This window comes from Anopheles ziemanni, chromosome 3, assembly GCF_943734765.1.
Source record: "Anopheles ziemanni chromosome 3, idAnoZiCoDA_A2_x.2, whole genome shotgun sequence".
Lineage (NCBI taxonomy): Eukaryota > Metazoa > Arthropoda > Insecta > Diptera > Culicidae > Anopheles > Anopheles ziemanni.
In genome coordinates this window covers 73882757-73895118 of record NC_080706.1, presented here as the reverse complement: position 1 = coordinate 73895118, position 12362 = coordinate 73882757, and the positions used below count along the sequence as shown (strand labels likewise).

Below are 12362 nucleotides of genomic sequence, written 5' to 3'. Positions count from 1 at the left end.
ATTTCGAGAAACCCACCCACCCGAGATCGTCTCAAACCCCCCCTCCCCCCATCTCTGACTGGTCGGATTAGATTCGAAGGCCGCTCGGGATGGAGGGCATTTCTTCGAGACCGATGTACTGCGTCAGGGTCACGGTGTGCAATGTAATACAATGCCAAACATCTCAAACCGGTTACCGAAGAATTCTTCTCTTGCCCGGATTGCAACGGAGGTGTTTTTTCACTGGAAAACTGTGCGGAGGTTTGAATTTCTATGGATTTTCTTCTTCGAAACAGCATTCGAAATATGGTTTCCTAGAAGGATTCAAACAAATGTACCTCATAAAATATTGCAAAAGTATTTCATATGCGATTTGGTGTATTCATGCCATCCAATAGAAATAGCCGATAGAAAAGTCTGGCGAAATTCTTGTGAACAAAACAATTCTACAAAACAAACAAAAGAGCACATATAATATGAGAAGAGGTAGAGAAGGGAAAGGAGCTGGAGTGAAGAGAAGAACTAGGAGTGAAGTATTTAAGAACTTTTAAATTCAAAAATCTGGGCAATCGAATAACGTTGTTTAAAGGAAGATTGACTAATAAACAAGAGCTAATGTCGATCTTGACATAATAAGTAGTACGAATGAAATGAATCTATTCCCGGATAAATTCAAAAGTTAACATTTTAACATTCCGCTATGATATTAAAAAAAACATTTTTGCAAAAAAACCGATTATGCAGGAAGTCTATTTTCACGACAATGATTAAAAATATGAAACATAATTCTATCGGATAAATCATATCCCCGTTGGTGCCATAATCGAGTGGCGCGCGCCATGAAGAGAATAATGACCAGGCGAGTGCACATTTTTCATCTTTCGGTTCTCCTTATTGCGGGCCATTTTTTCTGCGCCATTTCTTTGTTCTGAATTTTCCCGCCCCCACACGCTCAATCGGGTCGGTAAATATTTACAGGTCCATTTGAGGTGCGATCGGTAGAACAAAAAACCCGAGCGGGATGGAGAATAAAAAACAAAAAACGCCCCATAAATCGTGCTCCTATCAAATTTTACAGGACCAATGAAAATTTATTACCACTGACTGATTGGACGATCGGGCTCAACGGTCCTAGCACACACATACAGAAACACACACAAACGTGCGCACATACTTTTGCGATGGTTTGTTTTATTTTTGTTTCCTTGCCTTCGAGTGGATGAAACGAGAGATTGGTTTGGGCTTTGCCCATCGGCTGTTTGTTCAGTAGGGAGAAGTAAACAATCATGCTAGGTGACGGAGCTGCGTTGGGAAGGGAAAGGAGTAGCGGGTGACCATTGTTAGAGGTCGACAGTGAAAAGGATCTTCTGTATCCGAAGACGTTCGAAATGCCGTTGTCAAGAGGGTCGAGGGTCTACGGAACTGAGGCCTGCGCTGAACCGGGTCGATTTATCTTCATTCAGGTTCAGTCTAGGTGTGTTAAGTCAATGGAAATAATTTACAAACGGATGCCTTTCGTACAAGAGTTTGAATTACTCAATATTTTTTTATATCGGTTAAAAATTTCAAATTTCGAAAATTCCATATTTCAATACATGTACTTCAAACTGATAAACATATTAACCTTACTAACTAAACTATTACCATGATTTTTCCCAAATTGTGACGCATCATTTGCGTGCTAATTGATTTTGCTGTAGGTTAACACATTTTCTCCATATTTTGTATTGTGGTGGATATACGGTATCCATAACTCGTGGTCACCTTGTATCAACGCATACTGCGTGAAACCACTCGCGGTCGCGGACTTATCAAAGCGGAGGGTTTGTCATCGTGTACAACTTGAACTTAGATGAAAACTCAGAAGTTTTTAACTTACTGGATGCGCGACGGGCATTACGACCACGTCCGATCAGTGTCCACCGAATGGTTCCTTTGTCTATTCGGCATCGATTTATTTATACTGTTTCTTAAGGCTAGTTTACAGGTGGTTTAATAAGTGTTGGTAATGAGGCTGACCTACTTTACAAAAGTTGTTTATCGGTTCTATAAATGCTGGTTTGATAATTTTGGTGTTTTTAATCATGGTTAGGTTATTGACGTCGATCGCGCAAACGTTTTTGCGCGCATCGTTCCCTGTCTGTTTCATAACATCCGGCCCGCCGTGGGTCATGCTTACTTGGCTCAAATGCCCGAACCTGTTGGTTCCCTGTTTTTCATGCACCGGCTTGCCGTGGGTCATATTACTTAGGTGCAATGCTCGCGCACCATCGTGTCGCAACTTGCTTGCGCTGTATCGCTGGGTGCGTCGATCTATCAATTTGCCTAGATTGCAGTTTGGGGTATTTAGTTGTTGTTTCTGAGTTGAGGGTTTATCGAAATGTGTTTTGTTTGTTTTCTGGCGGTGTCACCTGATCTAGTTGTTTTCGATACTTAGTTCATAACATTTGATTATGGAATGGAGAGTTCATTGTGCTTTCCACGCTCAGCAAAACACGGTACTTCAGTGGTGGTGGATTTTAAGCCGTATAGCATAGGCATGCTACACGCCCCCCTTTTCTTGAGGAAGGTTATGGTTCTTACTCAATTGTCAAGAATCATGACCTTACTCACTAGGTTGTTTAATTATTCTGTTTTTATGAACTGTGCTCTCCTTTTTAGATTGACAATTTTGTATTACGCAATTGGTTTCCCGTATGCTTTTTATGAAAAATGGTCCAATGTACATGGGATCTAGTTTTCTTCCTGTTTCATTTGTAATGTACACTGTATCTCCTATTTTTAGGTTTATTGGATTTGTGGTTTTGTTCAAGGTTGCCTGTCGTTTTTCTTTTGTTCTGATTAAATTTTCCCTGGCTATTTCGTTTGATTTTTGCAACTTGAATTTCATTTCATTGTAGTATTGCTCGATATTATAAACTGGTTCTGTTTTTGCTTTATATAAATCTTGTGGTAAATTTGCTGTTCTCCCGAAAACTAGTTCAAATGGTGTATATCTTGTATCTGTATGGGTTGTGGTATTGTACACAAATTCGTAAAATTTAGTCCAGGTATCCCAATCATTATGGTGTTCGTTTGAGAATGACCTTAAATATTCGTTTAAGCATCTATGGTTTCTTTCTAACGCTCCTATGGTTTGTGGATGATATGCGGTTGCAAATGTTTGTTTTATTTTGAGAATTTCTGCTACTTTGCTTAAAATTTCATTGTTGTACTCCAGACCTTGATCAGATTTTAGTTCTAAGAAATTACCAAAAGTGAGAATAAAGTTTTCTACCAATGCTCTGGCTATTGTGTTTGCTTCTTTGTTTTGTATGGGGATTATAACAACGTATTTTGTTAGGTCACATTGAATTGTAACTGCGTATCTATTTTCGTTGTTTGTTTTTGGAAGTGGTCCAACTGTGTCTATGGATATTACGCTAAATGGTTTCGAAGGGGTTGTCGTCACAACTGTCTCTTCTTTAGTATGCTTAATTGTTTTATTCCTAATACACGCGTTACAATTTCGTACGTAATTTTTTATGTCTTCCTTCATGTTTTTCCATCTATACTTCTCTCTAAGTTTTAGATACGTTCTGTACTGGCCTATATGTCCTCCCGAAGGGGTCATATGATAATCGTGGATTATTCTCAGCTGATTTTCCCTTTCTGTGATCCAACTGGTTGGAGTGAACAGAATTATACTGAAATTAGAAATAGTCCTATTGGCTACTTCCTTTACCATTTCATGGGAGAAGTACTTGAACAATATATCTTGCATTGACAAAGCTAGCTTGTCTCTGTGGTAGTCTTTTGCTACTTGGCACAACTTTAGAAGAGCAAGCTCTAGTGCTTGACTTCCATTTTTCGGTGCATCATTATTAGAGGGGATTATTATCGACCCTAGCGCTTTGTTTCCTTTGTGGTTATAAACCATGAGCTCTATTCCTTTTCTACTTTCGTTTGTTTTTATTTTCAGTATTTTGGATACCTCGGAAGGTCTATCCGTTTCCCACATCGCAGGATGATCAGTCCTCGATTCATTTTTCTTCTTCTTTTCCTCACTCTTCTCAGATTTGTTTATCTCCTTCTTCTTTAACATTGCTCTCGTTGTCACTGTTAAGATTGTGCTCTTCATCTGTACATTCATCTTATCCTCCTTATTTTTGGGAATAAATGATTTTAGTTCATCTGAATTGATGACTATTCTGGACAATGCATCTGCAGCTACATTGGCTTTACCTGCTAAAAATTCAATCTCGAAATCGAATTCTTCTAAATCTACAAAATACTTTATCTAGGTTACTGATATGATGCTGTGCACCGCATCCAGTAACAATTTTATCATCTATATATACAAATGCGAGTTCAGGTGCCCATACTTGCTGCATCGAGCTCCTGCATTCTTTGCACTGCTTCTGAGACAGTTGCAAACTTAGTTGCCATTAGCAATGTCTTCGTTCTCTCGCCACTAATTTTTTCCACAAGTGTATCGACTGCCAGTCCTACTACCATCTTATTTGCAAAGTCGTCAGGGACTTTATTTTCCCTATACAAAGCCATCAGCTTGTTGGTGAGGAGTTCAATCTCCTCTCCTATTGCCTTATTGTCCGACTTCCTGATTGCTTTGATAGCAGCGATCACTTTCAATGGATCCGTTTTTTCTTCAAATCGCTTCTTGATTTCGGCGATGAAGTCATCAATTTTCATAATGTCCTCGGGCATCGCTTGAGCTGCCTTCCCTATCAGCTTTGTTTCTAATACCCTTACTAACATTGGTTCATTATCCTTGGCCAGATCCCTGGCTATCTTGATCGCCTTGATGAACATTTTCACATTTTCTGGCTTGCCATCAAACGACGGTAGAACCGCGTTAATCGTTTTGAAATCGAACGTAGCCATTTTCTTATGCTTTTTGTGTAATTTTGTCAAATTAATAATGCAACGTACCAGTATACTGAACTGTACGTGTTGCGGTTTTGACATATGCAACTTGACTAACTCTTTAATCTTTGTCAGCAAGTTTCTTGCTGCTACCATATATGCAGTTACTTCGTGGTCCGAGTACTTGCTCTCATGCTTAAGGAAATAATGTTGTAACCCTTCGAATGTTTCTTCTGAAGTTAATTCGATTGCTCTTAATGTGGCCTTTCTATGCCTTTTCGTATAATCTTTAATCCTATCTAAGATCCTTTCTAATTTTTTAATTCCATCCGCGGGTTTAATATTGTCTGGCATCGTTCATCGTGCAACTATTTGTTGGATTAATTGTAAACTTTGTTATAGAAATTCTCATTATTACGCATATTATCCCCAATGTCTCATATTTTCATATTTTTTCGTTTCATTCTTCATATTCTGTTTCATTGTCGTATTATTTTCTTTTATCCGTGGAGCATCTTTCTTTACTTTAGTTCTTATTCTTACTCTAATATATTTATGATAAAAATGTAATAAACTTAACTTTCATGCTTCTCGCCACCATCGTGTATCGTTGACCTGGGGTGCAGGGATATTCGTCATCATCCTATATTGCTGCTATCGTCATCCTTCCTTCCTTATTTCCTTCCTTCGGTAGAGTCGTCTTCACTGCTGTAGTCGCTTGGTGTGCGCCTTTTCCTTTGATACAAGTGCCGTTCCGGTTACCACTCGATTCATTTCCGCCAATAACTGTGTTTTGCGTAACATAGTCACTCATACACACAACATGATTTTCTAACGATAGGCGTTATGCATTTCACTCTGTTTTGTTTGCTGCGTGCGTCGACACTGCTTTTTCGCGCACCATTATTTTAATTGTTTTTATCTTTGTATAATTGGCACTTTGTTTCTGTGTTCGTTAAACTCAAATTTGCGATAACTATCGTCACTTTTATCGTGGTAGCTCTAATGCCTTTAATGCTTGTTTTTTGGCGTTTTTCACAACGAGTTTGTAAGCATATTTCAAACACTGCAGCAGTAAGATTGCTGTCACCAAAACCAAAAGAATGTTGAGCTTGAGCTCATGTCCTTCGTGCATTTCTGTATGCACTTCCTGATTTTGCACAATTGTAATGTCTTTTGTTCCAGAGACACCAGCCTGCGGCTTGGATGATTTTCCTCCCATTTTGTCTATTTTTTAAAGGTTATCGTTTTTGAATTGACACTTTTCCGCACTCTCAACCATCAAGGTTCTTGTTGGTCACGATGATTCGAGTCACTTATTATTCACTTCACTCCGAAGATTGCTGATTATAATCACGGTCGCCATGTGGTGGATATACGGTATCCATAACTCGTGGTCACCTTGTATCAACGCATACTGCGTGAAACCACTCGCGGTCGCGGACTTATCAAAGCGGAGGGTTTGTCATCGTGTACAACTTGAACTTAGATGAAAACTCAGAAGTTTTTAACTTACTGGATGCGCGACGGGCATTACGACCACGTCCGATCAGTGTCCACCGAATGGTTCCTTTGTCTATTCGGCATCGATTTATTTATACTGTTTCTTAAGGCTAGTTTACAGGTGGTTTAATAAGTGTTGGTAATGAGGCTGACCTACTTTACAAAAGTTGTTTATCGGTTCTATAAATGCTGGTTTGATAATTTTGGTGTTTTTAATCATGGTTAGGTTATTGACGTCGATCGCGCAAACGTTTTTGCGCGCATCGTTCCCTGTCTGTTTCATAACATCCGGCCCGCCGTGGGTCATGCTTACTTGGCTCAAATGCCCGAACCTGTTGGTTCCCTGTTTTTCATGCACCGGCTTGCCGTGGGTCATATTACTTAGGTGCAATGCTCGCGCACCATCGTGTCGCAACTTGCTTGCGCTGTATCGCTGGGTGCGTCGATCTATCAATTTGCCTAGATTGCAGTTTGGGGTATTTAGTTGTTGTTTCTGAGTTGAGGGTTTATCGAAATGTGTTTTGTTTGTTTTCTGGCGGTGTCACCTGATCTAGTTGTTTTCGATACTTAGTTCATAACATTTGATTATGGAATGGAGAGTTCATTGTGCTTTCCACGCTCAGCAAAACACGGTACTTCAGTGGTGGTGGATTTTAAGCCGTATAGCATAGGCATGCTACAGTATTTCACTTGGTTCTTTCATGTTATAAACCAAAAAAATATTTTATGTGCGCTCATCTTTAACATGTATTCTTATTCATTGTACTTTTTTATCACACCAGAAACAAACCACTTAGTTACATTTAGTTTTCACCAACCCTTGTGTATGAACGGTTTGAGCAAGATATCTGATGACTGATTGACACTCAAATGCAACAAAATTATATGCTTTGCAGTAATATTTGAAAATAGAGGATTTATTTTCCATTCCATACGATGAGGCTTTATAATAATCAGTTTATTCATGGTAGTCTCAAGCCAAATCTTAGTTTTTACTATGTAATACGTAGAAATGGATTATACTTGAGCTGCCAAATAAGTGCTCAACCCAATTGGTTGTTTAACACTTTGTTGACTTTAAAAATCGGTAATGAACGAATGATCGAAACGAAAACGATTAATAGAACGGAAAAAGTAAATGTTCTATTACGCAACGGTATGCCTGCATCGAACGCCTATGTCCGTCGTTTCGTGGACAATGTTGAGTCAAAAACAAACGCAGATCTTCGTCTCCTGTCAACAAAGTGTTAAATGATGAGAAGGCGAGAATGAAAACAAAACAAACAATTTTTTGCTCGTTTTAAATCCCCGATAGCAGAACGCTATTCTTGTCACATCAGAGGAAGTATGAGACATGTACACAAAATGGACAGCTCAGAGTGATTATTTCGTTTGCTTGATCAACAGTTGAATCATGCATACATGGTGTATTCATTATCGAACGGCCCAGTTACAAGGCGTCGGCTATCTGTAACCATTTCCCTTTGGTCACATTCCATCCTCGGACAGACACAGCTGTACTGAATGCGTCTTTTCGACTTGATAAGGCTAAAACGCCTGTAGTCATCAGCGGGAAGAACAGTTTAAGGCGCATGCATAAACATTAAACTCTTGTCTGATAAAGACCACATCTATTTCCAGCTGGCTCACGATTTAAATTGAGCCAAGCATAAACTGGTCTCGCTAGTTTAATTCTGGCCAGCACGGTGGATACACTGCAACGCAAGGAGTAATAGTTAAGGATGGATTTGAAGAGTGTTTTATTAGCAATAAGCATACTTCTTTCCGGCTTCGAACTGCTTCAGGCTCAATCGGTGTGCAGTGTACAACAAAAGTAAACGGTATCGTTTCATAGTGCTTTTGAGAGTCATAACTTCAAAGCTTTTGCTACTAATAATGTTTAACTATACCTGTAGGAACTATTTTGTTAAAACCAACTCGCAGCGGAGAACTGAAGAAGTAAACTGCAGATGGAAGAGTAAAGCGTCGTATAGTTATGAAGATAAACAATGCTCGGTGAGTTGCCTTTCTCGACGAACCACAGAATAAATCCTGTGGGATTAATATGAAATAATTCATCCTTTTTCCCTAGCTGGACTTCAATTACATCACAAAGACACAGTGCTGCTCAGGATATTACAACAGTACACAAGGAACGTGTCTCCCGATTTGCTCCCAACCGTGCAACAATGGATATTGTTCTGGGCCAGAAACATGCACCTGTTACAGTGGATACTCGCTTGTTGGTGGAGTGTGCAAGCCCATTTGCTACTCGTGCGAGAACGGAGTCTGCGTGGCTCCGTATCAGTGCTTATGCAAGAACGGTTTCGAACTAAACAGCGTCGGTCGATGCGTACCACGATGCAGTGGCATATGTCTGAATGGCAACTGTGCGCCGAGTGGAAGTTGCATCTGTGCGGAAGGTTACGTTCGCAGTGCCTTGGTAGCGGACATTGATGGACTCGCCAATGCCACACTGTGCGTGGCGAAATGCGATAAGCCCTGTCAAAACGGAAGCTGCGTGGGCCGGAATCGATGTAAATGCCAAGATGGTTATCGCCCGTCCGTGCGATCGTTTGAATGTGAGCCAATCTGCAGCAGCGATTGCACCAACGGCAAGTGTGTTGCTCCCAACGTTTGCCAGTGCGATCAAGGTTACCGGTTCGAGGTCGACAAGTGCGTTCCTGTTTGTGATCCTCCCTGTCAGAATGCGAACTGCGTGCGTCCGAATGTATGTGAGTGTTTTGAAAGGTTCGTCAAACCCAATGTCACCAGTAAGAAGTGCGTCCCGTCTTGTGATCCTCCGTGTGAGAATGGAGAGTGTGTCGCACCAAACCAATGCGTATGTAAGAATGGTTATATACCATCTCAAAACGTATCTTCCGAACACAAATGTGTCCTTTTTTGTGATCCAAACTTTGTTGACGTGCAAAATGGTGAATGTGTGGCGCCAAATGTAGTGCGTTGTGATCAAAGTTTTCAACTGACGCAGCTAAGCAACGGCAAGGTGGGATGTGCTCCTATCTGCTCGAAACCATGCCTGAACGGACGTTGCGTTGGTAACGATCGTTGCGAGTGCTTCGATGGATATAGTTTATTGGACGAACAGTTTGCATACGTTTGTAAACCGGTTTGTGAGGCGTCATGCCAGAAAGGCCATTGTATCGCTCCTAACGTGTGCGACTGCTACGAAGGACACGTCCAGAACGGTTCGGAGCCACACGTTTGCGTTCCCCATTGTGACCCTACCGTTGTCGATTGCTCCGAGGGACGGTGCACGGGTGTTAACAGCTGTGAATGCCACGATGGATACCGTCTGAATGCTACCGAAGATGGCGTCCAACGTTGCCAGCCTGTGTGTGAGTTGGATTGCTCGTTCGCGACCTGTGTGAAACCGGGGGTGTGTGAGTGCTGGCCGGGTTATGCCCAGTCGCAGGTGTCCACTGCGTCCTGCGAACCTGTTTGCGTGGGAGGCTGTGAAAACGGAACCTGTGTGGCACCAGATGTATGCAAATGCCTCGAAGGGTTCGTGGAACTGGATTCTAACTCTTGCCAACCTTACTGCGATCCGGCGATCGTTGACTGCACCTCTGGGGGTAACTGCACCGAGCCCAATTACTGTGAGTGTGATGTCGGGTTTAGCCTACAAACATCGACTGTTCCTTTTCGTTGCGTTCCTCAATGTGTGAACCTCCCGGAAAACGCCAACTGTACGGCTCCTGATGAGTTTCAATGTTTGGATGGATTTCTACCGGAATACGGTGCTGATCTTACGATCAATCGATGTGTTCCTTTCTGTGATCAAGAGTGTGGCAACGGTACCTGCTCTGCTCCAAATACTTGCTCTTGCTTTGCCGGATTCAGAGTGAACAACAACGGCTCGTGTGAGTCCATTTGCGAGAACGATTGCGAAGGACTCACGGGAAACTGTATCGAAAACGAATGCGAGTGCTTCGAGGGCTACGCAAACATCGTAAATGCGTATCGCTGCACGCCGGTCTGTGAAGGATGCCGCTTTGGAGAGTGTGTGGCACCGGGGGAGTGCATTTGCAGCGAGGGATACAGCATGCTAAACGAAACAGGCAGCTGTGAACCCCAGTGCAGCAACTGTTCCGTTGGTTCCTACTGCAAAGCACCCGAACAGTGTGTCTGCCTCGATGGATGGACCTCGTTCGTCGATGAAGAGAACGAAATGCGTTGCCAATTTGTGCATATACCGGAGCCTGAAGCGCACGAAGACGATTCACGTATCGTGTGGCTAGCCGTCATAGGAACTATAGCCGGCGTGTCATGTCTGCTAGTCGGCGTATATATCTTGTATAAGAAATCTTCAGGAACATACAATGCATCAGGTATGGTTCCATTCATAGTTTGAAATGGAGTTCCAACACAAATTTGTTTACATTAAATTTATTTTGTATCTTTTCAGTGAAACTGAGTGATTTAAAAAGCCTTGACTAATACTGTTCACTCTTAATGTTAATACATTTTGGATTAACCAAGTAATTGGACTTATTATTTCATACTTTCACCCAAGCTTATAAATTACCCGTTGGGTTGCATACAAACGCGGTTACAAACACACAATAAGAAAACATATTATTAATTAAGTTCACTGTAAAATATTTGATCAGTATCTCATATTTTTTATGTTGATTTGAAAATAAAATGGAACAAACAAAGTAGTTCATTTAGACCGTTGGTTTTTCTTATCTTCATTCTAAAGTATCACGAGAGCAAGTAAGTAGAGTTATTTATTTTGATTCCCTTTTCAATGTTTTCATACGCAATAAAAAAAACAAAAACATTTACGACCATTCATGCTATCGTATATCGTTTAAAAACCATTCATGCTATCGTATATAACATAGTATATTTTGATCTACTAATTTAGTTAATTTATGTTCTGTTTACCATTATAATATTTTTTTTTTAAGTATTGCTGTTAGAGCAATTTCGTGTCGCTTGATTGTGTTTCATATTTTCTATATAACCAAAGCTACGAATAATCAATATCGGTTGTTAGTCTGTTTCTCTTTAACATTTTTCTCTGTAGTGAAAGATACGTCAAATTTTTTTTCAACTGCTGCGTTCTACCACAAAATAAAGTAGTTACTTTTGTATCATTTAAAAGTTAGTGTATTAAAAAGTCCAAACAAAAATACAAATATGAAGGAAAAGTTGTGCAAACTAAATAAGAAACTATTCACAAAAACGGTATGCTAATATGGTACACTATGGCAAAGTCTTAACAATTTGTCTTTCGTTGACAAAGAATTCATGGACTAGCGTCGGTATCGGTGACTGGCTTAGACCACCATCGTCATTCCATCACATACACATTTAAAAACTAAACCCCATAAGCAGCCGGTTCGCATCGTGGCATTTTTCCTTCGGAATGCTTCGCCACACCCGTTCATTATTATTCATCGGAGGAGGGTGGGTTAAAGTTTTTCCGCTGGTAGCGGAATTCTTCCGCAAAACTTTCCCCAAACAAAGAACGCCTTTACCTCCGCCTACTGCGTGGAAGTCACCAAAGGGAGTTGTAGTCCCCTCGCGGACTGATGCTGGGAAGGCAGTAGGAACGGAGACGGAAATGACACCGGAGCGAAGCTGGACACACAAGGTAGGTCGCCGTTATCCCCTCGGGAGAAGGTCTTCAGGCCAAGGGGCGCGTTTTACAAAAGTTTTGCATAATTAGTCTAGTCAATCCTCCCGAGATCTCCAGCGACCCGAGACTGCGAGAAACCCCCGCGGCAGGCGCCAAAGTGTATTATAAAGTTTTAGAAGAGTAAAGCACCGGCTAATGGTCAGAATCTTTAGTGTGCGGTCACTCCATCGAGGAGGGTAAGTGCAGGCGTCGGGTGAAGCTGCTTGTTCGGAACGGAACATACTCATTAACCCCTTGCCAACTAGGAAAGTTCGGCATGGCGTCCATTACGACGCCATATTCACCAGAGTACTGTACAGATTATTAACGGGTAGTAAACGGGGTTCGAAAGGGGTTCGTTGTT

General features: G+C 41.2%; 1 protein-coding gene across 1 annotated transcript; it reads left to right on the top strand.

Annotated features, from left to right (window-relative positions):
- The first annotated feature begins 8090 nt into the window (after positions 1-8090).
- On the top strand, positions 8091-10809 carry LOC131285453 (tenascin-like). Its single transcript, XM_058314309.1, has 3 exons — positions 8091-8171; positions 8441-10700; positions 10778-10809. The coding sequence occupies exons 1-3, from the start codon at positions 8091-8093 to the stop codon at positions 10807-10809; spliced, it is 2373 nt and encodes a 790-aa protein (XP_058170292.1).
- Positions 10810-12362: the final 1553 nt, after the last annotated feature.